At 51.9% G+C, this 26,166-nt stretch overlaps 2 protein-coding genes and 1 non-coding gene across 6 annotated transcripts; 2 read left to right on the top strand and 1 right to left on the bottom strand.

Annotated features, from left to right (window-relative positions):
- The first annotated feature begins 1,370 nt into the window (after window positions 1-1,370).
- On the top strand, window positions 1,371-11,426 carry SLC29A2 (solute carrier family 29 member 2). Of its 4 annotated transcripts, none has more exons than XR_004029695.1 (14): window positions 1,371-1,506; window positions 1,626-2,329; window positions 2,567-2,648; window positions 4,351-4,514; window positions 4,684-4,823; window positions 5,212-5,346; window positions 6,013-6,110; window positions 6,334-6,418; window positions 7,305-7,438; window positions 7,641-7,746; window positions 7,851-7,936; window positions 9,492-9,691; window positions 10,369-10,556; window positions 11,024-11,426. XR_004029695.1 is itself a non-coding variant. In XM_030811261.1 (14 exons), the coding sequence occupies exons 3-14, from the start codon at window positions 2,301-2,303 to the stop codon at window positions 10,478-10,480; spliced, it is 1,371 nt and encodes a 456-aa protein (XP_030667121.1). In that variant the 5' UTR covers window positions 1,406-1,506; window positions 1,626-1,881; window positions 2,281-2,300; the 3' UTR covers window positions 10,481-11,399. The 4 variants fall into 4 exon arrangements, 2 of the variants coding, with proteins under 2 accessions (XP_030667122.1, XP_030667121.1); XR_004029694.1 differs by having other exon boundaries at window positions 10,369-11,180; window positions 11,260-11,399; XM_030811261.1 differs by having other exon boundaries at window positions 1,406-1,506; window positions 1,626-1,881; window positions 2,281-2,329; window positions 10,369-11,399.
- Window positions 11,427-23,248: 11,822 nt separating this feature from the next.
- Window positions 23,249-23,330, bottom strand: TRNAS-GCU. Its single transcript has one exon. It is a non-coding gene; the product is annotated as a tRNA-Ser (tRNA).
- A 390-nt stretch (window positions 23,331-23,720) lies between these two features.
- On the top strand, window positions 23,721-26,060 carry B4GAT1 (beta-1,4-glucuronyltransferase 1). Its single transcript, XM_030811263.1, has 2 exons — window positions 23,721-24,944; window positions 25,194-26,060. Exons 1-2 carry the CDS (start codon window positions 23,889-23,891, stop codon window positions 25,383-25,385), a joined length of 1,248 nt encoding a protein of 415 aa, XP_030667123.1. The 5' UTR covers window positions 23,721-23,888; the 3' UTR covers window positions 25,386-26,060.
- The last annotated feature ends 106 nt before the right edge of the window (window positions 26,061-26,166 follow it).

The following is a 26,166-nucleotide window of genomic DNA, read 5'->3' as shown; positions in this document are numbered from 1 at the left end:
GCCTGTATCGCATGTCAGTTTGTAGCCGTGGATTCACTGCAGTTTTATAAAGAGGGGTAAGCATCTGATAGCTTCACTTACCATGAATATTAACACATTCACACATACCATGTTACTACTAAATACTTTCCTTTATGATTCCTCTGCAGTAAAATCAGGATATTATCTCAACATCAAATGTTATTGTGTATAGGTAGGTTTTGTTTTATATTAATTTCATTGCAGGATAGTAACAAAATATGTATTACAAGGATGATGGAATCAGCTCCAGCTGACCGTCTGTGCTTTGAAATGAAATCTGAACTCCTTAATCAGCCCTCAGGCTTGCCATAACCAGCCTGGCTGTTGTAGAGGCTCTGTCCCCTCCTCCCACCAATGCCAGCCAAAGGGATCTATTTGTATGTCCCAGAATGTGTCAGCACTCTCTTGTCCCTTGTCTTGGGACAGGCTGTTCTCTCCCTGAAATGCCCTCATCCTCTCGCTTCACTGTCTCAACAAATTCAGTGCTCCCTAGCCTCCATTCTCAAGTCCTTCCTTCACAACCTCTGCCATAGCTGTGCTGCATCAGCGGCCTCGCTTGATTTTCTTTAAATAACTCATTTTCCATAAATAAATTGATTTGTCAAAGAAAAGTTGATATCATAATCATAAATAGGAAACCAGTATGAGTAGCCCTGAAAATAAAGTTGCTATAAAAATAAATAAAAGAAATATACAAGTTAATAACTTTTGATAAAATTGTCAGCAGACCCTCTGAGGCTAACTGAGGGGAAGGGATGGGAAGGCAGATTAAGAAGTGTTAGCAACCTGTTAACACCCTTGACATATTCAGAGGCTTGAAAGAAAATGGAAAGAATAATTTTCTCTTTCGGTGTAATTTAATGCTGTCCCTGTTCTCCCTAAAATTACCTGCATTTTACTGCAACCCATTTATCACTCGACGGCGCTAGATGCTGCCAGTAAACCAATGGACCAGACAAGCACAGCCTTTGCCCCTACAGACTCTCAGTCGGCTGGAGGAAAAACATAAGCAACCTGGGAATGGCTGTAAAATGTCATTGCTTAAGAAAATAGTTTGTGGCCGGGCGTGGTGGCTCACGCTTGTAATCGCAACACTTTGGGAGGCCGATGCGGGTGGATCACCTGAGGTCAAGAGTTCAAGACCAGCCTGGTCAAAAGACGAGTTCGAGACTAGACTGGCCACCTCTTTAGTAGAGATGGTGAAGCCCCGTTTCTACTAAAAATACAAAAATTAGCCAGACGTGGTGGCATGCGCCTGTAGTCCCAGCTACTCCGGAGGCTGAGGCACCAGAATCGCTTGAACCTGCCTGGGAGGGGGAGGTTGCAGTGAGCCAAGATCACGCCACTGCACTTCCGCCTGGGCGACAGAGCGACACTCCGTCTCAAAAAGAAAATGCAGTTTGTGTTTTGGAGCCTCTCACTTCTCCGGCGTCCCCGATACGCCCGGGGATTGCAGAGAACCCAACCTATTCGTAGATTATGAGAGTAGGAGCAAATTAATGATTTATAGTCTTTCCAAAGTTTTTTTTTTTTTTTTTTTTTTTTTTTTTTTTTTTTTAACAGAAAAAGAGTGGGGAGTTGAAAGTAATGCTGTTTTTTTCCAGGCACTCCCGGGGACCCAGCGCGGCGAAGCCCGCCAGGATAGCGGGCGACCTGTGGCAGCTCCGGTTCCCCGGCCCGGGCCCGGCTCGGGTTACGCTCTGGGCGGGGACTCCGCAGCGGCTCCCTAGTTAGGGGACGCCCCGGTGGGTTCCAGCGTTAGGGGTCGCAGAAGCGGCTCTGGCATCACCTCGGAGCTGACGAAGCGGGAAGAGCCCCGCACCAGTGCTGCCCCTACAGAGCTCTCGGCGGGGGGTGGAGGTGAGGTTACACCTCGCCCCTACCCCCGCCTTCCCCTCAGCCGCAGGGATCCAGGACCCGCGCCCGCGGAGAGGACGGGGGGCTGCGGGGAGGGGCTGTGCGGGGAGCGGGCGGGTTCCGGAGGCCCTGAGGTAGGGCGGGGCCCGAGCCGGAGTCGAGTCCCTGAGGCGGGTGGGGGAAGGAGAGACGGGTGGCGCGACCCTCTGTCCCCGCCTCGGGGGCGGAGCCCAGGTCCCAGCCTGCGGAGGGCGAGACACGCCGAAGTCCGCCCGAGGCTACCTGTGCAGCTCCAGCCGCCCTGCACCCGAATCTGGGGAGACCCGCCCCCCGCCCCACCGGTCTGCGGCCCTCGGCCCCAGCGCAGGTGCAGGCGCGGCTTCTCTGTCCCTTTCACCCCAGACACATCCGCCGCGGCGGCCATGGCGCGAGGAGACGCCCCGCGGGACAGGTGAGTGGGCCCGGGTGCGTTGCAAGTGGCCGGGGACGTTGCAGACCCGCTCCCTGAAGGCGCTCCGAGGCTCAGAGAAGACCGGATCGAACTACAATTCCCATCAGCCGACTCCCTCGGCCGCCGGAACCGGGATGATGGGGGTTGTAGTCCGCCCCGGAGGGGGTGGCCTGGGAGGCGGGAGGGCCCGCGGAGGCGGGTGCGTCCTCGGGGTGACCTTCCCACCGATCCCCACAGCTACCACCTGGTCGGGATCAGCTTCTTCATCCTGGGGCTGGGCACCCTCCTTCCCTGGAACTTCTTCATCACCGCCATCCCGGTGAGACTTCTGGCGGCGTGGCAGCCCCGTGGCCACAGCCAGCACCCCTCCCTCCAGCCCTTTGGATGAGGCTTACCGGGCGCTTCCTCACCGCGCACCTGTGACCCCTCGTTGAGCTCATTATGGGCTGAAGCTCGGAAAGGGGAATGCTTCCCCCGTGGCTAGGAAAGCAGAACTTCAGGAATGCCCACATCTCGGAGGGGCAAGGCCACCAGCCCACAGGGTCTGGAATGAGCAAAGGCGCTGCCTACCCACCTCTGTGTGTCGTTTTTCCCGAGTCAGTCACCCCAAAAGTCGGTTATCGAACGTTTGATTTTCTTTGAAATACCATGAATTTCATTCATTCACTCATTCATTCAACAAACTTTTTTTTTTTTTTGAGGCGGAGTCTCGCTCTTTCGCCCAGTCTGGAGTGCAGTGGTGCGATCTCGGTTCACTGCAAGCTCCGCCTCCCGGGTTCACGCCATTCTCCTGCCTCACCCTCCCGAGTAGCTGGGACTACAGGCGCCCGCCACCACACCCGGCTAATTTTTTTTTGTACTTTTAGTAGAGACGGGGTTTCACCGTGTTAGCCAGGATGGTCTCGATCTCCTGACCTCGTGATCCACCCGCCTTGGCCTCCCAAAGTGCTGGGATTACAGGCGTGAGCCACCGCGCCCGGCCTCATTCAACAAACTTTCAATGTGCAACTACTGTGGAGCAGGCACTGGGGACACAGGAGGAAACAGCAGGGAGGCTCCTCAGGGAAGGCAGAACTGTGGGGTTTGCATTGTCTTTGGGACCGGGTTATTCATCTGTATTCACTACAACAACTTTGCAAATGCTTCTTGGGTACTGGCTCTGTGCTGGGCCCTGGAAACCCAGAGATGAATCAGCCCCTGGTCTTGAGAGCAAGAGGGGGCCAAAGAGCTATTAATAATGTAACATGATGCGTGACATTCCAGGCTTGCAGCAGAGTGCAGTGGGTCCCCAGGAGAGGGAGAAAGTTCCTTCTGCTTCATGGAAGAGGAGATTTGTAAATTGGGAGTAGGGTAGGCAGAGTGCATATGGAGGGGTGTGGTCAGTAGGGCACTCCAGGTGGAGGCGACAGCCATGCCAAAGGCAGACAGGCAAGAGAGGATGAGCCTGGTTAGAGAGAGATCCACAGCCAGGGCTGCCTGGAGCTTAGCAGGATGGAGCAGAAGATGGGGCACAAAGGGAGACTGGGATCTGATTCTGAAGGGCTGTTCCATTTGGGGCTTTGCCCTGCAGGCAATAGGGAGGCATGAAGCGGGGTGCTGAGGAGTGAGGAGGTTAAGCAGAGGAGTGGCAGGCTATGTGCTCTAGAGAGAATGCAGTTGTTCAGCACCTAGGCCAAAGCCTGGCTGACAGTAGGTTCTCAATAAACACCCGTGGAATGAATGAATCTAGCAGCTGCTGCAGGAGTGGGGATGGGGGCTGGAACCAGGGCACTGAAGAGGAGGGGCTGTCCAAGGCTGGATGGAGGCCCTTGCTGGGGGCTCTTAACGCTTGGGCTGTGTTCCAGACTTCAGCCATTTAACAGCGCACATTCATGGAGCTCCGACTGTGCCGGGTGCTGGGAACAGAACAAAGACAAGGCAGACAAGTCCCGGCAGACATTAGAAAGCAATCACAAGTGAGGGGGAAGGCAGCGGGGGAAGGCTGAGAGGTGCTGACCCTCCACCACCTTCCCACCTGGCAGTACTTCCAGGCGCGACTGGCCGGGGCCAGCAACGGCACAGCCAGGATCCTGAGCACCAACCACACAGGCCCCGAGGATGCCTTCAACTTCAACAATTGGGTGACGCTGCTGTCCCAGCTGCCCCTGCTGCTCTTCACCCTTCTCAACTCCTTCCTGTACCAGTGGTGAGAGGCCTGCTCTGGCTCCTGCGCCCCCTGCCGAGGCAGCTTCACTGAGGCCTTCCCCCGCACCCCCTGCCCCCCAGCCCTACTGCCCAGCCCCAGGTGTCGAGCCTCCTTCCCCAGCCCCCTCTGGCCTGGGCCCCACTGATCCACTCTGCACACTTCTGAGCAGTGTCCCGGAGACGGTGCGCATTCTGGGCAGCCTGCTGGCCATACTGCTGCTCTTTGCCCTGACGGCAGCGTTGGTCAAGGTGGACATGAGCCCTGGACCCTTCTTCTCCATCACCATGGCCTCCGTCTGCTTCATCAACTGTGAGCACCTCCACCCCCTCCCCAGCCAGCCCATGCAGGGCTTCAGCCTGGCCTCATCACTGAAAGGGCCCAGCATATCTGAGAAGGGCAGACAGCATCATGGTCACTCATATCCCTGGTGAAGAAACTGAGGCCCACAGGGAGGGGAAGAGTCACTTGTCCGGTGACCTAGGAGCAGGCCTCCTGGTCAACAGCCCAATAGAACAATGACTGCACCTCAGAAGAGGACTGAATGGTGGGTGTTGCCCCCGAGTGCCCAGAGTCCCTAGGGAAGCTCACACCTACGCAACCTTGTCCAGAGGCCCCTGTGTATCCTGCCAACACCTCCTCCAGGGAGCCTCTGAGTCCTGCCTAGTTGAGCAGCAGCCCCCATCCCTGTCCTCCACAGCCTTCAGTGCAGTCCTACAGGGCAGCCTCTTCGGGCAGCTGGGCACCATGCCCTCCACCTACAGCACCCTCTTCCTCAGCGGCCAGGGCCTGGCTGGGATCTTTGCTGCCCTTGCCATGCTCCTGTCCATGGCCAGTGAGTGCACTTGGGTGGCTGGAGGGCTGGGGTGGCCTCTGAGGTTTGGGGAACAGAGAGGGCATGTGAGAGCAAGACACATGGGTTCTGGGTGAAGATGGAGATAAGCGGGTGATATGGAAATGGGGATTGGGTCTGGGGCTAGGGAGTGGGGCTCATGGGCTCTGCAGTGAGGAGTAATAACCAAGTGAGGACAGTTAACTCAGGGACGGGGGCAGGATTCCTGGGGCTAATACTGGCATGTGGCAGCAGGTTGAAGTTGAAGGATGAGGGGATGGGTTTGGGATTCAGATAGTCTTGGGTTTGAATCTGCTTCACCACTTACAAGCTAGGGGCGTTGGACAAGGCTTGTCACCTCTCTGTGCTAGTTTCCCCACTGAAGTGATTGGTATAGCTCCCTGCTCAGATCGTAATGAGCATGCAATAAGAGAAGGCTCCTGGCACATAGCACGTGCTCAACAAAAATAACACATAGGAGAAAGTGAGAGAAGTGCAGGACTGCTCTGGGGCCCTGCACAAGATTCCCATTTGTCAGTGAAGGGAGGAGTGGAAGAGGCTGGGAGTGGGTCTGAGAAGTGCACAATGGGAAGTGGGACAAGAGCTGGAAGCCCTGTGGGAGCAGGCGGGACCAGGTGCCTCTCTTCTGCAGCTGAAGTTTCTCCGCAGGTGGCGTGGACGCCGAGACCTCCGCCCTGGGGTACTTTATCACGCCCTGTGTGGGCATCCTCATGTCCATCGTGTGTTACCTGAGCCTGCCTCACCTGGTGAGCCTGCTGTTGGGCTCGAGGCCCCACCTCAAAGCATCTTGGATAGAGTCCTGAGCCTGAGGCTTTGAGAGAGGCCAGGGGAGGTGGAGGAGACCTGGTCTCAGCACTGACCCCCAGAAAAGACACTGAGGGGCCCCAGCCTCCAGGCCAATGGTGTGGGGAGGGATCCAGACACCTCAGGCAAGTCAGGCAGGCCCAACACTTTCCTGTCCTTCTGCAGAAGTTTGCCCGCTACTACCTGGCCAATAAACCATCCCAGGGCCAAGCTCAGGAGCTGGAGACCAAAGCTGAGCTCCTCCAGTCTGGTAAGCCCTGAGACCCTCCTGGGGAGGTGGGAGATGCAGAGGAAGCTAAAGCCACCTCCCCTGCGAAGCCGTTCCCTCTGTTCCCAGCCAGAGCCCACCCCTAGTAGCCTTGTGCAAACAGGAAGATCATGAAGGGAAGTTGGTAGGGTTAAAGTCATCCCTGCTGTTGTTTGGGCCTCAGTTTCCACATCTATAAAATGGGGAGGCAATAGAGCTTCCATGCATGCAAAGTTTGGATCCAAAGACCTCTGAATTTGAATACTGGTTTCACAATATCCCAGCTGTGTGGCCTGAGACAAACCACTTAGCCACTGCCCCTCTCTGAACCTCAATGTGTCATTTGTAAAGCAATGGTAATGAGATCATCCATCTAAGGTGCTTCGCTCATCGCCCGACCCATGCATGCGCTTCCTGGTAGTTATGCATATTTCCATCATGAATTCCCTTCGCCTGCAGCCTGGGCTGGAGGAAGATCACTTTTTTGTGGGGGGCGGGGGTTGTTGTTATTTTGAGGCAGGATCTCACTCTGTCACCTGGGCTGCACTGCAGCGCAATCAACTCAACTGCAGCCTGGACCTCCTGGGCTCAAGAGATCCGCCTCAGCCTCCCGAGCAGCTGGGACTATAGGTGCAGGCTGCCATGCCCGGCTAATTTTTGTATTTTTGTAGAGATGGGGATTCACCATGTAGCCCAGGCTGGTCTCGAACTCCTGGGCTCAAGCAATATGCCCGCCTCGGCCTCCCAAAGTGTTGGGATTACAGGCGTGAACCACCATGCCTGGCTGAGGATCACTTGTTTTAACTGCTGAGAATCTCCCCTCGTTGGGCCTGGCTGTCGGGAAACCTGGGTCACAAGCATGATCCTTCCCCGTCCCCCCTCACCCCAGATGAGAACGGGATTCCCAGTAGTCCCCAGAAGGTAGCTCTGACCCTGGATCTTGACCTGGAGAAGGAGCCGGAATCAGAGCCAGATGAGCCCCAGAAGCCAGGAAAACCTTCAGTCTTCACTGTCTTCCAGAAGGTTTGGCTTGGATATAGCCCCCAACCACCATCTCTGGGGAAGAATGGGGCTCACATTGACTCCCCCAAGGTCATAGCGTCATAGTGGGTCAGGGACACAGCTGGGCCAGGCCCCAAGTGTCCTGCTCCCAGGTGGGGCTTGGGCAAGAGGGTAGGGCCCTGGGACTGCCCTGCCTGCTCACACCCCTGCCTCTGGCTCCCAGATCTGGCTGACAGCGCTGTGCCTTGTGTTGGTCTTCACAGTCACCCTGTCCGTCTTCCCCGCCATCACAGCCATGGTGACCAGCTCCACCAGTCCTGGGAAGTGGAGTGAGTGTCAGGGTGGAGAAGACGGCAGGGCAGGGGGCACAAAGGGGAGAGGACGGGAGAGGGGAGCTGGGGACCAGTATGAGCTGCAGCCATTTCCCTCCCAGGTCAGTTCTTCAACCCCATCTGCTGCTTCCTCCTCTTCAACATCATGGACTGGCTGGGACGGAGCCTGACCTCTTACTTCCTGTGGGTAAGCACACCAGGGCTGGGTAATCCGATGTTTTAGGAAGCAGTTTGGGATCCGAGGGCTTGAAAGAGCATGAAGGTGATTTTCCGGTAGTCCAAGTGGCCTGGCAATGGAACCACTGGCCAAGCGGCAGAGAGCACTTGGGCCCTGGAGGCGTGCAGGCCAGGGCTTGCACTGTGAGCTCCTTGAAAGCAAAAGTCATGTCCAGCTGACCTCTGTGTCCCCAGCATCCAGCCTTCGCTGCTCAGAGAATGTTACATGGAGGTTCCTGCACCAGATGAGGGACTGAACAAGAGTCTTAGTTTTGGGGTTGGTTTTAGCCATGGTGCTGTATCTTTAAATGAAATCTTCCAAAGAGACAATACATAAAGCAGGTGAAAGAGGAGCTGGTCTCATCCAAGTCAGGACAGGAGCTGATCTACAGCTTCCAATCCCACTCAGAAACCCCATCTGCCCCCAGGGGGGTCGGTGGAACCACCCCATCTGAAACCCCATCTGCCCCCAGGGGGGTCTGTGGAACCACCAGGGGGTGCTCTGAGGAACTGAGTATGTAATCTGTAGATGCTGTGGAGAGCACAAGCTGGAGCCTGGGAGAGGCAGAGGTGAGCCCCAGGCCCGTCCCTCATTGCTGGGTGGACTTGGCCCAGGCCCCAGCGCTGGGTCCTCCCTCACTGGCTCACAGGGTAGGTCAGGTCAGAGGAGGTCAAGGGGTGACAGATGGGTCTATCCTATGGGTGGGCCAGGCGTGGTGGCTCACACCTATAATCCTAACACTCTGGGGCCGGACGCGGTGGCTCACGCCTGTAATCCCAGCACTTTGGGAGGCTGAGGTGGGTGGATCACGAGGTCAGGAGTTCGAGACCAGCCTGGCCAACATGGTGAAACCCCGTCTCTACTAAAAAGATAAAAATTAGCCAGGTGTGGTGGTGCACGCCTGTAATCCCAGGGAGGCAGAGGCTGCAGTGAGCCAAGATCGCACCACTGCTCTCCAGCCTGGGAGACAGAGCGAGACTGTCTCAAAAAAAAACAAAAAAAGAAACCCTAAAATCTGAGCACTTTGGGAGGCCAAGGCAAGAGGATCGCTTGAGCTCAGGAGTTCAAAACCAGCCTGGGCAACACAGTGAGACCCTGTCTGTACACACACACACATGCACACACACACAAATTTTTAATGAAAAAAATAGAGGCCGGGTGTGGTGGCTCACGCCTGTAATCCCAGCACTTTGGGAGGCCGAGGCGGGTGGATCACTTGAGGTCAGAAGTTCAAGACCAGCCTGGCCAACATGATGAAACCCGGCTCTACTAAAAATACAAAAATTATCTGGGCATGGTGGTGGCGGGCGCCAATAGTCCCAGCTACTCAGGAGGCTGAGGCAGGAGGATTTTTTGAACCCAATAGGTGGAGGTTGCAATGAGCTGAGATCAGGGCCACTGCACTCCAGCCTGGGCAACACAGTGAGACTCCATCTAAAAAAAAAAGTACTCTATGGGTGTCCTGAGATGCCCTGGAGCAGAGACCCGGCTCCAGGGACCATGCTGACTCCAGCCTCTGCCACAGCCAGACGAGGACAGCCGGCTACTGCCCCTGCTGGTCTGCCTGCGGTTCCTGTTCGTGCCCCTCTTCATGCTGTGCCACGTGCCCCAGAGGTCCCGGCTGCCCATCCTCTTCCCGCAGGATGCCTACTTCATCACCTTCATGCTGCTCTTTGCCGTTTCTAACGGCTACCTGGTGTCCCTCACCATGTGCCTGGCACCCAGGTCTGGGGAAATGGGGTGGGGTGGGGGGCTGGGAGTGGGGAGGTGGGTTCAGTCTTTGGGAAGGGACCGCCTGCAAGGGAGGGACGGCCCATCCTGCTTCTGGCCAGCCCAACCCTAGCTGTCTGCAGGCCTTGCTGGCGCCCCCTGCTGGGCCAGGCCTTAACTGCAGGGGAGAGGAGAACTGGGCTAGGGAGGTATCTGCCCAGCAAAGTAGCCCAGGGCACTGGTTCTGGGGCCTCCTCAATGCGCCTCAGTTTCCACATCTGTAAAAAAAAATGGGTTGGACTGTCATCCCTCAGGGCCCATCTAGCTGTAAAATTCTCGAAGGAGAGCTAAGGTTTTGACCAAAAACAAGGTCATGGGCTATTTCCTCAAGGGGCAATGGAGTGGAGAATCCAGAGAGAATGAAGTTGGCAGGGCAGACAGGCTGGGAGCACTGTGGAATGGGCAGGCTGTGGAATCTGGAATCCCATCATGTTCGACCCAGAGGCCCTGAGAGACGTCCTTATCCAGCAACCTCATTTACAGACCAGGAAACTGAGGCCCAGAAAGAAGGGGCCAGTTATGGTGACAGAGGGGTTAGGTCAGAGCCCAGACTGGATGGGCAGAGGGCAGTGGAGCTGGGTCCAGATTTAGACCCAGCGTTTTCTAAGAGCTCCTGTTCCCGGGTGTTCTAGGCAGGTGCTGCCACACGAGAGGGAGGTGGCCGGCGCCCTCATGACCTTCTTCCTGGCCCTGGGACTTTCCTGTGGAGCCTCCCTCTCCTTCCTCTTCAAGGCGCTGCTCTGAAGCAGCCCCTCCAGGCTCTTTGGCAGCCTCTTCTCGACATCTCCTTCCGGAGCTGAGATCTAGTCCAGGGCGAATGGTGAGCTTGGCTCAGGCCTCTGCTGGGTGGAGGCCCCTGGGCCTGGGGCTGCCAGCAGGGGGCAGGAGCTGCTCTTCATCCACTCGGAGTGCTGCGGGGAAGAATTCACCACCGGTCATTCTAACCCTCACCCAGGAATGGGGGTGAGCCGCACAAGACCTCGTGGAAAGGGTGATGACTAGGGAAAAGAGGGTGCAGGGCACGACTGCTCCCCACCGCCAGGTCTGCATTTGTTCATCGCCACCAGGAGGAGAGGCGACCAGAGGGTTCAGAATGGGAGGTGGGGCCAGCCCAGGGCAGGAGCTCCTCGCCCTCCCAGGCCTCAGCGACCCAGGGTAAAAGGTGCCAGGGAAGTTGTGGGCACCTGGGAGGAGGAACAGGTGTGGAGGACCTGAGGGTGCTCAAAGGGCCGGGCTCAGCCTCAAGCAGTGTTTTCATTGCCAACACTTACTGTCCCCACTCCGCAGAGCCCAGCTGGGCCTGGGCCCCAGAGCCGCAGCTAGCCTGCATGTGTGCACTGCACTTTACAGTTTGCAAAGCTCTTCCATACTCATTCTCTCACCGAAGCCTAATTGAGGCCCTTGGAAGGAGCCGGGCAAGGATTGTGCTTCCCCCATTATACAGGTGAGGAAACTGAGTCCTGGGGAAAGTGACTGGTCCGTGGTAGAGCCAGGACCCAACCCCCTCTCCCTCCTCCCTGTAGGTGCTGTTCTTCCTGCCCAACACCTGTTTCTCTTTTCCTCAAGGGGTTCGGGGCAAGAGCCCTGGGCACTTACTCCCCCTTTTTGCTGTTTCTCCTTCTGACCCTGCTCTTGGGTCTAATAACAACCCCATTTATTTGTATGATGCGTTCACCAAGTCTTTATTTCCTAAGTGCTGTTGGCTCTATTGGCCTCAGTGAACTGGGTGGGGTCGGAAAGATTGTACCCCCTTGACGGGTGGGATGACTGAGGCCCCGAGAGGGGTAGGGATTGGTGGCATCTCTGTGCTGGGTCCTCTGGACCACATGATAGCTGGGGGGGACTCTTGCAGCCCCAGAGTTTGTGAAGCAGAAGCCCTGAGCACTACCACATTTTACAGATGAATAAACTGAGGTTCCATGGGGCTCAAAATTAATAGAATGTAAGCAAAAGTAGTAAAACAGACAGCTCCAAGGGCCTGTGCCTTTAAAAAAAAAAAAAAAAACTGAAAAAATGAGCAACGACTGTTGGAACCACCTTTGTTAGAACTCTGGAAAATAATCAAAGATTTACAACAACCAAGCAAGTGCTGAATCAAGAAAGTGGCAACTTAAAAATAACGAGAATTTTGCAGTATTTTACCTGCCCTTGCCCCATTTCCCTCCTCAGTTAGTGGTGGTGTGAAGATGGCATTCCCAATGTGGGACCCTAGCCTTTGGTTCTCAAGGGAGCAAAGCAGACTTTGTTTTCAAAGGATTGTATCTGTTAGTTCCAACCTGTCTGGGGACTACCTAAAGAACTGATGCCAGACACTCACTTTTGTTTTGCCTGACTCAGAAATCTCTCAGGATGGAAAAGCTTCTACTTAGAGGACAGTTCTCCAAAACACTGAAAGGCAAATTAACAAACCTCTGCTGTCCAGATCAAAGATTACAGTTTACATGAACAACAGACAAGCTGAAAGTTTGTAAGGGAAAGCTGGGGAGAGATTCTTTGGGGAACTGAAAAGCTCCCTCAAATATCAGGGAATTTAGAAAGCCATATACATGCAGGGCAAGATGCATGCTCACAAAAGACTCAAGAAGTCCAGGCGTGGTGGCTCACACCTGTAATCCCAGCACTTTGGGAGGCCAAGGGGGGAGGATCCCTTGAGGCCAGGAGTTCGAGACCAGCCTGGGCAACATAGCAAGACTCCGTCTCTACAAAAATAAAAATAAAATAAAATAGCAGGGCACATGGTGGTACACGCCTGTAGTCTTAGGTACTTGGAAGGCTGAGGCAGGATAATCATTTGAGGCCAGGAGTTCAAGCCTGCACCAAGTTGTGACTGCACTACTGTACTTCAGTCTGGGCAGCAGAACAAGACCCTATCTTTTAAAAAAGGAAGGCATTAATGGAGGAAATGAGGAATGAAAAGATACAAGACGTAGAAAACAAATAGCAAAATGGCACAAGTAAGTCTTTCCTTAACAGTAATTACTTTTTTTTTTTTTTAAACAGAGTCTCACTCTGTCGCTCAGGCTGGAGTACCGTGGTGCGATCTCGGCTCACTGCAACCTCCGCTTTCTAGGTTCAAGCAATTCCCCTGCCTCAGCTTCCTAAATAGCTGGGACTACAAGTGTGCACCACCACACCCAGCTACTTCTTGTATTTTTATTAGAGACAGGGTTTCACTATGTTGGTCAGGCTGGTCTTGAACTCCTGGCCTCAAGTGATCTGCCCAAAGTGCCGGGATTACAGGCGTGAGCCACTGTGCCCAGCCTCAGTAATTACTTGAAATGGAATTGACTCACCCCTCCAATTAAAAGGCAAGATTGTCAGAATGGATTAAAAAAAAATTTTTTTTAGAGGCAGGATCTCCCCATGTTGCTCAGGCTGGTCTCAAACTCCTAGAGCTCAAGCAATCCTCCTGCCTCAGCTTCCCAAAGTGCTGGGATTATAGATATAAACCACCGTGCCTGGCCCAAGAATAGATTTTAAAAATGATTTGACTGGGCCGGGCGCGGTGGCTCACGCTTGTAATCCCAACACTTTGGGAGGCCAAGGCGGGCAGATCACGAGGTCAGGAAATCAAGACCACGGTGAAACCCCGTCTCTACTAAAAATACAAAAAATTAGCCGGGCGTGGTGGCGGGCGCCTGTAGTCCCAGCTACTCGGAGAGGCTGAGGCAGGAGAATGGCGTGAACCCGGGATGCGGAGCTTGCAGTGAGCCGAGATGGCGCCACTGCACTCCAGCCTGGGCGACAGAGTGAGACTCCGTCTCAAAAAAAAAAAAAAAAAAAATGATTCGACTGGGGCCAGGCGCAGTGGCTCACGCCTGTAATCCCAGCACTTAATTTTTTTGTTTGTTTTTTTGTTTTTGAGACGGAGTCTCGCTCTGTCACCCAGGCTGGAGTGCAGTGGCACGATCTCGGCTCACTGCAAGCTCTGCCTCCCGGGTTCACGCCATTCTCCTGCTCAGCCTCCCGAGTAGCTGGGACTACAGGCGCCCGCCACCACACCTGGCTAATTTTTTGTATTTTTTTTTAGTAGAGATGGGGTTTCACCATGTTGGCCAGGATGGTCTCAATCTCCTGGCTCATGATCCACCCACCTCAGCCTCCCAAAGTGCTGGGATTACAGGCATGAGCCACTGCGCCCCGCCAATCCCAGCACTTTAGAAGGCTGAGGTGGGCAAATCACCTGAGGTTGGGAGTTCGAGACCAGCCTAACCAACATGAAGAAACCCCATCTCCACTAAAAATACAAAAATTAGCTGGGCATGGTGGCGCATGCCTGTAATCCCAGCTACTTGGGAGGCTGAGGTAAGAGGATCACTTGAACCCGGGGGGTGGAGGTTTCAGCGAGGCAAGATAGCACCATTGCACTCCAGCGTGGCCAACAAGAGCGAAACTCTGTCTCAAAAAAAAAAAAAAAAAAGATTCAACTGGGATTACAGTGGCTCATGCCTGTAATCCCAACACTTTGTGAGGTCAAGGAGGGCAGATTACTTTAGCCCAGGAGCTTGAGACCAGCCTAGGTAACATGGCGAGACCTCATGTCTACACAAAAAATTTAAAAATTAGGCACACATGGTGGCGTGCGCCTGTAGTCCCAGCTACTCAGGAGGCTGAAGTGGGAGGATTGATTGAGCCCAGGCAGTAGAGGCTGCAGTGAGCCGTGATTGTGCCATTGCACTCCAGCCTAGGTGACAGAGCAAGACCCTGTCTCAAACTTAATTAATTAATTAAATTAAAAGTGATTCAACTATAAACTGTCTATAAGAGACTCACTTTAGATCCCAAACCACAACAGACATATATAGAATACTCTACCTATAAACAGAAGAATATATAACCTCAAGTGCTTGTGAAACATTCTCCAAGACAGATCCCATGTTAGGTCACGAAACAGTCTCAATAAATTTTAAAAGACTGAAATCATATAAAGGGTCTTTTCTGATCACAATGGAATGAAACTGGAAATCAACAACAGAAGAAAAGCTGGAAAATTCACAGATATGTAAAAATTAACATATTCTTAAAAATTAATGAGTCAAAGACATCAAAAGGGAAATTAGGAAATACTTTGAGATAAATGCAAATGAAAATACAACATAGCAAAACTTGCAGGATGCAGTAAGAGCAGTGTTTAGAGGGAAATTTATAGCTGTAAATGCCTACGTTAAAAAAGAAGGTCTCAGAACAATAACCTGACTTTAGAACTTAAGGAACTAGGGGCCAGGCACAGTGGCTCATGCCTGTAATCCCAGCACTTTGGGAGGCCGAGGTGGGCAGATCACGAGGTCCAGAGATTGAGACCATCCTGGCCAACATAGTGAAATCCTGTATCTTCTAAAAATACAAAAATTAGCTGGGCGTGGTGGCACACCCCTGTAGTCCCAGCTACTTGGGAGGCTGAGGCAAGAGAATCACTTGAACGCGGGAGGCAGAGGTTGCAGTGTGGTGAGCCGAGATCGCACCACTGCACTCCAGCCTGGCAACAGAGCAAGACTCCATCTCAAAAATAAATAAATAAATAAATAAATAAATAACTTAAGGAACTAGTAAAAGAAGAGCAAACTACACTCAAAGGTAGCAGAAGGAAATAAATAATAAAGATTAGAGACAAACAAAATGGAGGGAGAAAAGCAATAGAGAAAATTAATGAAACCAAAAGTTGGTTCTTTGAAACGATCAACAAAACTGACACACCTTTAACTAGATTGACTAACAAAAATAGAGAGAAGCCTTTAAGGTACTAAAAATCTAATACTAAGAAATGCAAGTGGTAACATTACTACCAATTACAGGCATACCTAAGACATATTGCAGGTTTGGTTTCAGACCACTGCAATAAAGCAAATATTGCAATAATTTGGGGTTTCCCGGTGCTTATAAAAGTTATGCTTGGCCGGGCGCGGTGGCTCATGCCTGTAATCCCAGCACTTTGGGAGGCCGAGGCAGGTAGATCACCTGAGGTCAGGAGTTTGATACCAGCCTGACCAACGTGGTGAAACCCTGTCTCTTCTAAAAATGCAAAAATTAGCTGGGCGCAGTGGCAGATGCCTGTAATCCCAGCTACTCAGGAGGCTGAGGCAGGAGAATTGCTTGAATCAGGGAGGCAGAGGTTGCAGTGAGCTGAGATCGCACGATTGCACTCCAGCAAGACTCTGTCTCAAAAAAAAAAAGTTAATGCTTATGCTACATTGTAGTCTATTAAGTATGCAATAGCATTGTGTCTAAAAACAATGTATATACCTTAATTAAAAATATTTATTGTGGCTGGGTGCGGTGTCTGACACCTGTAATCCCAGCACTTTGGGAGGCCACGGTGGCCTAGGGCAGATCACCTGAGGTCAGGAGTTTGAGACCAGCCTGGCCAACATGGAGAAACCCTGTCTCTACTAAAAATACAAAAATTAGCTGGGCATGGTGATGAGTGCCTGTAATCTCAGCTACTCGGGAGGCTGAGGCAGGAGAATCACTTGAACCTGGGAGGTGGAGGTTGCAGTGAGCTGAGATCTCGCCACTGCACTCCAGCCTGGGCAACAGAGCAAGACTCCATCTCAAAAGAAAAAAGAAAAAAAAAAAAAAAACACACCTTATTGCTTAAAAATGCTAGTGATCACCAGAACCTTCAGTAAGTCATAATCCTGAAACCTTTAGCAAGTTGTAATCTTTTTGCTGGTGGAGGGTCTTGCCTGGATGTTGATAGCTGCTGATTGATCAGGATGGTAGTTGCTGAAGATGGGGGTGGCTGTGCCAATTTCTTAAAATAAGGCAATTATGAAATTTGCTGCACTGATTGATCCTTTCATGCAAGATTTCTCTCTAACATGCGATGCTGTTTGATAACATTTTACCCACAGTAGAAGTTCTTTCAAGATTGAAGTCAATCCTCTCAAATCCTACAGCTGCTTTATCAATTAAGTTTACGTAATATTCTAAATCCTTGTTGTCATTTATCAGTGTTCACCGCATCCTTGCCAGGAGTAGATCCTATCTGAAGAAACCACTTTGATCATCCATAAGAAGCAACTCCTCATCCATTCAAGTTTTCTCATGATATTGCAGCAATTCAGTTACATCTTCAGACTCACCTTCTAATACTAGTTCTCTTGCTATTTCCATCATATTTGCAGTTACTTCCTCCACTGAAGTCTTGAACCCTTCAAAGTCATCAACATATTCCAAGGTCTCCAGTGCAGTGGCACAATCATGGCTCACTGCAGCCTAGACCTCCGGGTTCAGGTGATTCTCCCGCCTCAGCCTCCTGAGTAGCTGGGACTACAAGTATGCGCCACCATGGCTGGCGATTTTTTTGTATTTTTAGTAGAGACGGGTTTTCGCCATGTTGCCCAGGCTGTTCTCAAACTCCTGGGCTCAAGGGGATCCGACTGCCTTGGCCTCTTGAAGTGCTGGGATTACAAGCGTGAGTCATGACGCTCGGCCTCACTTTCTTATCTTTTGTGTGTTCACTGGGGTAGCACTTTTAATTCCTTCAAGAACTTTTCCTTTGCGTTCACAACTTGGCTGACCATTTGGCACAAGAGGCCTAGCTTTCAGCCTATCACAGTGTTCACCATGCCTTCCTCACTATGTGTAATCATTTCTAGCTTTTGATTTAAAGTGAGAGAAGTGCAACTCTTCCTTTCACTTGAACACTTAGAGGCCAACATAGAGTTATCAGCCTAATTTCAATATTGTTGTGTTTCAGGAAATAGGGAGGTATGAGGAAGGGGAGAACAGTCAGTCAGTGGAGCAGTCAGCACACACACAACACTTACTGATTTTTTGATTTTTTTTTTTTTTTTTTTTGAGACAGAGTCTCGCTCTGTCCCCCAGGCTGGATGGAGTGCAGTGGCGCGATCTCGGCTCACTGCAAGCTCCGCCTCCCAGGTTCATGCCATTCTCCTGCCTCAGCCTCCTGAGTAGCTGGGACTACAGGCACCTGCCACCTTCAATCTGTAAAAAAAGAAAATACAATTATCTGTGACGTGCAATAAACCTAAGTGCAATAGAGTGAGGTATGCCTGGCTGGGCGCAGTGGCTCACGCCTGTAATCCCAGCACTTGGGGAGAGGAGGGGGGTGGATCACAAGGTCAGGAGATTGCAACCATCATGGCTAACACGGTGAAACCCTGTTTCTACTAAAAATACAAACAAATTAGCCAGGCATGGTGGCAGGCGCCTGTAGTCCCAGCTACATGGGAGGCTGAGGCAAGAGAATGGTGTGAACCTGGAAGGTGGAGCTTGCAGTGAGCGTAGATCGTGCCACTGCACTCCAGCCTGGGCAACAGAGCAAGACTCCATCTAAAAACCAAAAAAAAAAGTGAGGTATGCCTTTACCCAGAAGTAAAAAGGACTGTGAATAACTGTATGCTAACAAATCAGATGAAATGGACAAATTCCTGAAAACACACAAACTACCAAAACTGATGCAAGAAGAAACAGGAAATCTGAACAGACCCATAACAAGTAACCAGATTTAATCTGTAATCAAAAACCTCCCAACAAAGAAAATCCCAGGACCAGATGGCTTCACAAGTGAATTCTACCAATCACTTAAAGAATTAACATCAATCCGGCCCGGCGCGGTGGCTCATGCCCGTAATCCCAGCACTTTGGGAGGCCGACGAGGGCGGATCACCTGAGGTCAGGAGTTTGAGACCAGCCTGGCCAACATGGTGAAACCTCGTCTCTAGTAAAAATACAAAAATTAGCCGGGCGTGGTGACACACACTTGTAATCCCAGCTACTCTGGAGGCTGAGACAGGAGAATCGCTGGAATCCAGGAGGCAGAGGTTGCAGTGAGCCAAGATCATGCCACTGCACTCCAGCCTGGGTGACAGAGTGAGACTCTGTCACAAACAAAACAAAACAAAAAGAATTAACAACAATCCTACAACAGTGTAGTGTGCAAAGTAAAAAGAAATTTACAACAATCCTTCTCAAACTCTTCCAAAAAATAGAAAACACTTTACAACTCATTCTATGTGACCTGAGGCCAAAGTAATATACAGACTATCCCAAGAAAACTACAGACCATATCTCATATGAATATAGATGCAAAAATCCTCCACAAAATACTAGCAAACCTAACCCAGCAACATATTAACAGAATTATACACTATGACCAAGTAGGAATTATTCCAGAAATGCAAGATTGTTTAACATACGAAAGTCAATCAGTGTGGTCGGGCACGGTGGCTCAGCCTGTAATCCCAACACTTTGGGAGGCTGAAGCAGGTGGATCACTTGAGGTCAGGAGTTTGAGACCAGCCTAGACAACATGGTGAAACCCGTCTCTACTAAAAATACAAAAAATATTAGCTGGTTGTGGTGGTGCACACCTGTAATCCCAGCTAGTCGGGAAGCTGAGGCAGGAGAATCACTTGAACCTGGGAGGCAGAGGATGCCATGAGCCAAGATCGCGCCACTTACTCCAACCTGGGTGACAGAGCGAGACTCCATCTCAAAAAAAAAAAAAAAAAAAAGAAAAGAAAAGAAAGGCTGGGTGTGGTGGCTCATACCTGTAATATCAGCACTTTGGGAGACCGAGGCAGGCAGATCACTTGAGGTCAGGATTTCGAGACCAGTCTGGTGAACATGGTGAAACGGCATCTCTACTAAAAATACAAAAATTAGCCAGGCATGATGGCGCATGCCTGTAATCCCAGCTACTCCGGAGGCTGAGGCACGAGAATTACTTGAACCCAGGAAGCAGAGGTTGCCGTGCGCCAAGATCGCTCCACTGCACTCCAGTCTGGGAAACAGAGCAAGAATGTCTCAAAAAAAGAAAAAGAAAATCAATCAATGTAATACACCACATTAATAGAATGAAGAGGAAACACCGCGTGATCACCTCAATTTATGAACAGAAAGCAAGTGACAAAATCCAACACGCTTTCAAGATAAAAAGCATGTGACAAAGTCCAACACTCGTTCAAGATAAAAAGCATGTGTCAAAGTCCAACACACGTTCAAGATAAAAATGCTGAATAAACAAGGAATAGGTGGAAACTTCCTTCACCTGATAAAGGGCATTTATGAAAAATCCACAAATAACATCATACTTAATGGCGAAAGACCTAAAGCCTTCCCCCAAAGATCAGGAACAAGAGGGGGATACGTGGTTTCACCATTTCATCTACTCAACATTGTACTAGAAGTTCTAGCTAGAGCAATTTGGCAAGAAATGAGCTTCTACATTGGAGTGGGAAAAAAATGGCAAGAAAAAGAAACAAAAGTTAACCAAATTGCAAAGGAGGTAAAACTATTCATAGTCACAGTTGACATAATATATACATATATAGAAAATCTTAAGGAATACATGCATACACACAGAGACACATACACACACACACAGACACGTACACACATACACAAACTTTTAGAGCTAATAAAGTCAGCAAAGTTGCAGAATTCAAGATTAGGCCGGGCGCGGTGGCTCACGCTTGTAATCCCAGCACTTTGGGAGGCCGAGGCAGGCGGATCACGAGGTCAGGAGATCGAGACCACGGTGAAACCCCGTCTCTACTAAAAATACAAAAAATTAGCCGGGCGTGGTGGCGGGCGCCTGTAGTCCCAGCTACTCGGAGAGGCTGAGGCAGGAGAATGGCGTGAACCCGGGATGCGGAGCTTGCAGTGAGCCAAGATCGGGCCACTGCACTCCAGCCTGGGCGACAGAGCGAGACTCTGTCTCAAAAAAAAAAAAAAAAAAAAGATTAACACACAATAGCCTGGCTCAGTGGCTCGTGCCTGTAATCCAAGCACTTTGGGAGGCTGAGGCGGGTGGATCACTTGAGGTCAAGAGTTCAAGACCAGCTTGGCCAACATGGTGAAACCCCGTCTCTACTAAAAATATAAAAATTAACTGGGTATGGTGGCGCATGCCTGTAGTCCCAGCTACTCGAGAGGCTGAGGCAGGAGAATCACTTGAACCTAAGAGGCGGAGGTTGCAATGAGGTGAGATCACACCACTGCACTCCAGCCTGGGTGACAGAGTGAGACTGTGCCTCAAAAAAAAAAAAAAAAAAAAAAATTAAAACACAAAATTCAGGTTGGGCACAGTGGCTCATGCCTGTAATCCTAGCACTTTGTGACGCTGAGGCAGGTGGATCACCTGAGGTCAGGAGTTTGAAACCAGCCTAGCCAACATGGCAAAACCCCGTCTCTACTAAAAATACAAAAATTAGCCGGATGTGGTGGCATGTGCCTGTAGTCCCAGCTACTTGGGAGGCTGAAGCTGGAGAATTGCTTGAACCCGGGGGGCAGACGTTGCAGTGAGCTGAGATCGCGCCACTTCACTCCAGCCTGGGTGAAAGGGCGAAACTCCATCTCAAAAAACAAACAACAACAACAACAACAAAAATTCAGTTATATTTCTATACACTAACAATGAACAACGTGAAAAGGAAATTAAGAAAACAACTCCATTTATAATAGGATACAAAAGAATAAAATACCTAGGAAAAAATTAACCCAGGAAGTAAAAAACTTGTCTATTGAAAATACAAAACACTGGCTGGGCTTGGTAGCTCATGCCTGTAATCCCAGCACTTTGGGAGGCCAAGGTGGGCAGATCACCTGAGGTCGGGAGTTCAAGACCAGCCTGACCAACATGGAGAAAACCCCGTGTCTACTAAAAATACAAAATTAGCTGGGCGTGGTGGTACACGCCTGTAATCCTAGCTACTCCAGAGGCTGAGGCAGAAGAATCGCTTGAACCCAGGAGGCAGAGGTTGCGGCGAGCCGAGATCGCGCCATTGCACTCCAGCCTGGGCAACAAGAACGAAACTCCGTCTCAAAATAATAATAATAATAATAGGACTGGGCACAGTGGCTCACACCTGTAATCCCAGCACTTTGGGAGGCCAAGGCGAGTGGATCACCTGAAGTTAGGAGTTCAAGACCAGCCTGGCTAACATGATGAAACCCCATCTCTACTAAAAAATAATACAAAAAATTAGCCAGGCATGGTGGTGCACTCCTGTAATCCCAGCTACTCAGGAGGCTGAGGCAGGAGAATCACTTGAACCTAGGAGGCGGAGGCTGCAGTGAGCCAAGATTGCGTCATTGCACTCCAGCCTGAGCAAGAACAAAATTCTGTCTCAAATAATAATAATAATAATAAATAAAAAATAAAACACTGAGGAGGTCAAAGAAAATCCACATGGCAGCATGTCTGACTTCTGAGCCTCCAGTCTGCAAGGCCTGTGCTGAAAGGATCTGCACTTGCTTTTCTCCTCTTTACAGCCAATGTCACCAGTGGAAACCCCCAAGGACAATACCTTGTCTCCTCCAAGGCCCATCCCTCGTGCCTAACACAGTTCCTGGCAGAGAGCAGGTACTCAGTGTGTGTTTTTGCACTGGGCTGCAAAATAAAGGGTTCCTGATCACTCTTCAACTCAACAACCTTGGCATCCTACTGCCTGTGGAATAGCAGGACAAACACTTTATCCTTATTTGAAGCCCTGCCCAGTCTGTCCTGACATCCCAAAATTCAGAGCACTCTACCTTATAGGGGCCTCCCTGGCTCAGCCTAAAAAGTTGAGTAATATACGGTAACTGATTTAGCAGTGGCAGTGTCTGCCCTTCCCACGGCCTCTCCTGTTCTAAAGAGTCCACAGATGAATTAATCCACAAATACTTATTAAGAGTATAGTGGCCTGATATTGGAATGTTCAAAGCCTTCTGCTTAAGAGTTTGTGTGTGGCCGGGCGCGGTGGCTCACACCTGTAATCCCAGCACTTTGGGAGGCCGAGGTGGGCGGATCAGGAGGTCAGCAGATCCGAGACCATCCTGGCTAACACGGTGAAACTCCGTCTCTGCTAAAAATACAAAAAATTAGCCAGGCGTGCTACATGCGCTAGTAGTCCCAGCTACTCAGGGGGCTGAGGCGGGAGAATCGCTTGAACCTGGAAGGCAGAGGTTGCAGTGAGCCGAGATCACGCCACTGCGCTCCAGCCTGGGCGACAGAGCGAGAATCCGCCTCAAAAAAAAAAAAAGAAAAGAAAAAAAAGAGAGATTGTGTGTGTTGGGGAGCAGGGCGTGTGGACACAAGGTCTCCGCCCTGGGAGAAGTGCTGGAGAGTAGGACAAGTACCACTACTTCGGACGGGGAGGGCGATGCCTCCAATGGGGGCTTCCCTGATTCCTGCAGATCATACACTGGCCCCCAACTTCACATTGACCAGAATCCCGGTTCTAGTCTTTTCCGTGCCACCAACCCCTGGGCCCTCTTTCTAGAAGGAAAGAAAACACCTTTGGCCTCTGCCCAGAGCTACAGATACCTGAAGTAGGAGCAGGCAGGAGATGCGTGGTGGATAAAGACCAGAGAGACTTGGGATCGAATTCCACTCTCACCCCCAGTTCAGTTTTCTTCAGCTTGCTGCTCCAAACAGGCAAGATGTGAAAATTAAGATGCCTCACCCCTCGCACCTCCATTTGAGTTTTCTCCAGTTTGCTGCTCCAAACAGGCAGGATGTGAAAATTTAGATGCTTCCTCCCAACCCCTATAAAACAGGGCCGACGAGGATGGGATTCGAACCCACGCGTGCAAAGCACAATGGATTAGCAGTCCATCGCCTTAACCACTCGGCCACCTCGTCCTATGTAAAAGAGATCTGTCCACATTCACTTCTCTCTCATCTACTCCGCACCTTCCAAGCACTACCACTTACCTCTTAACGCAGACTTCTTCGGACACAGAGGAAGGAGAAGCCGCTGAAGGAAGGGAGCGTTTTGATTTCCTTTCTGCTGAGCCCGTGCCATCCTTTACCACGCTGCAGCCGAGCTCTGCCGCGGTTTCCCTCCGAGTCCGGCCCAGCGCGCCGCGCGTTCAGAGCGCGCTCGGTCCAGGGTGCGCGCGCCGGCGGGGAGGGAGGGGACTGCGTCCCGGGAAGCCGGCGGGGCCCGAGCGAGCGGGGCGTCTCCACGGCGCGCGGCCGAGCGGCGGGGCCGTGGCTCCTCCTTCCTCGCAGGGGGCGAGCCGGCGCGCCGGGGGCTGGGGGCTGCGGCGGGCGGCAGGCGGCGGGCGGCGGGCGGGGCTCGGCTGGCCTCGGCTCGCCTCGGCTGCGCTCGGCAGGCTGCGGTAAATCCGGGCTTGCTGCCGCTGGCGTAGTCTGTGGCCCGGTGGTCCTTGCTGCGCGCCCCGAGCCCCGAGAGCCATGCAGATGTCCTACGCCATCCGGTGCGCCTTCTACCAGCTGCTGCTGGCCGCGCTCATGCTGGTGGCGATGCTACAGCTGCTCTACCTGTCGCTGCTGTCCGGACTGCACGGGCAGGAGGAGCAAGACCAATATTTTGAGTTCTTTCCCCCGTCCCCACGGTCCGTGGACCAGGTCAAGGCGCAGCTCCGCACTGCGCTGGCCTCTGGAGGCGTCCTGGACGCTAGCGGCGATTACCGCGTCTACAGGGGCCTGCTGAAGACCACCATGGACCCCAACGATGTGATCCTGGCCACGCACGCCAGCGTGGACAACCTGCTGCACCTGTCGGGTCTGCTGGAGCGCTGGGAGGGCCCGCTGTCCGTGTCGGTGTTCGCGGCCACCAAGGAGGAGGCGCAGCTGGCCACGGTGCTGGCTTACGCGCTGAGCAGCCACTGCCCCGACATGCGCGCCAGGGTCGCCATGCACCTCGTGTGCCCCTCGCGTTACGAGGCAGCCGTGCCCGACCCCCGGGAGCCGGGGGAGTTTGCCCTGCTGCGGTCCTGCCAGGAGGTCTTTGACAAGCTAGCCAGGGTGGCCCAGCCCGGGATTAATTATGCGCTGGGCACCAATGTCTCCTACCCCAATAACCTGCTGAGGAATCTGGCTCGTGAGGGGGCCAACTATGCCCTGGTGATCGATGTGGACATGGTGCCCAGCGAGGGGCTGTGGAGAGGCCTGCGGGAAATGCTGGATCAGAGCAACCAGTGGGGAGGCACAGCGCTGGTGGTGCCTGCCTTCGAGATCCGACGAGCCCGCCGCATGCCCATGAACAAAAACGAGCTGGTGCAGCTCTACCAGGTTGGCGAGGTGCGGCCCTTCTATTATGGGTTGTGCACCCCCTGCCAGGCACCCACCAACTATTCCCGCTGGGTCAACCTGCCGGAAGAGAGCTTGCTGCGGCCCGCCTACGTGGTACCTTGGCAGGACCCCTGGGAGCCATTCTACGTGGCAGGAGGCAAGGTGCCCACCTTCGACGAGCGCTTTCGGCAATACGGCTTCAACCGAATCAGCCAGGTGCTTATAAGGGAGAGGGCAGGGGTAATGGGGCAGGAGGGGTGGTGGGATCAGGGAGTTATGAGGAGTGGCCCTGGATGGAAAGGAGGCAATGAAGCAGGAGGGATCATAGTTCAGGAGGTGGGTGGATGGTGTGGAAGATCCAGGATACTTCCAGAGGGCTGAGGATGCTGGACTGTGGCTTTAGGGAAGTCAGTCTCAGCCCTGTCGATGTCATCAAACTTTGCTAACCTGTCTTTCCTCCTACAGGCCTGCGAGCTGCATGTGGCGGGGTTTGATTTTGAGGTCCTGAACGAAGGTTTCTTGGTTCATAAGGGCTTCAAAGAAGCGTTGAAGTTCCATCCCCAAAAGGAGGCTGAAAATCAGCACAATAAGATCCTTTATCGCCAGTTCAAACAGGAGTTGAAGGCCAAGTACCCCAACTCTCCCCGACGCTGCTGAGCCCTTCCCTCCCCTAATCTGAGAAGTCAGCCTCTTGGCTCCTCAGGCCACCATTTAGGCCTGACTGGGGTAAGAAATGTCGCTCCATTTTACAGAGGTAGCTGTGGTGTTGAAACACTGGACTTGAATATGGGGTGCTGGGATCGAGTCCTAGCTTTACCACTAACTAGCTGTGTGGCCTTGAGTAAATCCCGTTACCTCTCTGAGCCTTGGTTACCCTGTCTGTAAAAAGGGAGGTGAGAATACCTACCTCACGGAACTGTTGGGAGGCTCAGATGAGATGCTATATGTGAAAACATTCTGTAAGCTTCGTACAAATGTGAAGTATTAATATTATCGCAGTATTATTATTGTTATTATTATTGTTGTTATTAACAATCTTGGGTGGGTAGTAGGAGAGCAAAAAGTATGAATGGGATGGAGCTAAAAAGTCTGAATACTTAATGAAATGGACTTTTTGGAAAGAAATCAGATGAAGGCATAAAATTTAGTTCTTAGCTCTTGAACAGAAGGCTAAAATTCCTGGTTCTCTCAGGCCTTCGCCCTCAAGGGTTCTGGAGGAGGGAAGGGTCTGCAGGCTCCATGGGTGACAGCCTGAGATCTGTTCCTTCAACAGGCTGGGCTGGGTATGTGCCTACTGATGACAATGTGTAAATAAATGCGTGTTCACACCCACAGCTGGCTCCGTTACTCTCCTGAGCTGGGGGTGGGGGGATCGGGGCCAGTTTCTCCCCTTGCAAGCCGTGGGGAGATGGCCACGGACGAAGGGCACCGTCTGCAA

The sequence above is a fragment of the Nomascus leucogenys genome, chromosome 4 (genome assembly GCF_006542625.1).
Source record: "Nomascus leucogenys isolate Asia chromosome 4, Asia_NLE_v1, whole genome shotgun sequence".
Lineage (NCBI taxonomy): Eukaryota > Metazoa > Chordata > Mammalia > Primates > Hylobatidae > Nomascus > Nomascus leucogenys.
This window is presented reverse-complemented; position numbering and strand designations above follow the sequence as displayed.

What these genes read in the sequence shown, in the direction of transcription:
- SLC29A2 (XM_030811261.1), top strand. Translation starts at nt 2,301, where the DNA reads ATGGCGCGAGGAGACGCCCCGCGGGACAG. An exon ending in AGCTGAGCTCCTCCAGTCTG is followed by an intron (nt 6,419 to 7,304) that starts GTAAGCCCTGAG and finishes CCCTCACCCCAG; the next exon opens with ATGAGAACGGGATTCCCAGT. An exon ending in TGACCTCTTACTTCCTGTGG is followed by an intron (nt 7,937 to 9,491) that starts GTAAGCACACCA and finishes CCTCTGCCACAG; the next exon opens with CCAGACGAGGACAGCCGGCT.
- B4GAT1 (XM_030811263.1), top strand. Translation starts at nt 23,889, where the DNA reads ATGCAGATGTCCTACGCCATCCGGTGCGCCTTCTACCAGCTGCTGCTG. An exon ending in GCTTCAACCGAATCAGCCAG is followed by an intron (nt 24,945 to 25,193) that starts GTGCTTATAAGG and finishes TTCCTCCTACAG; the next exon opens with GCCTGCGAGCTGCATGTGGC.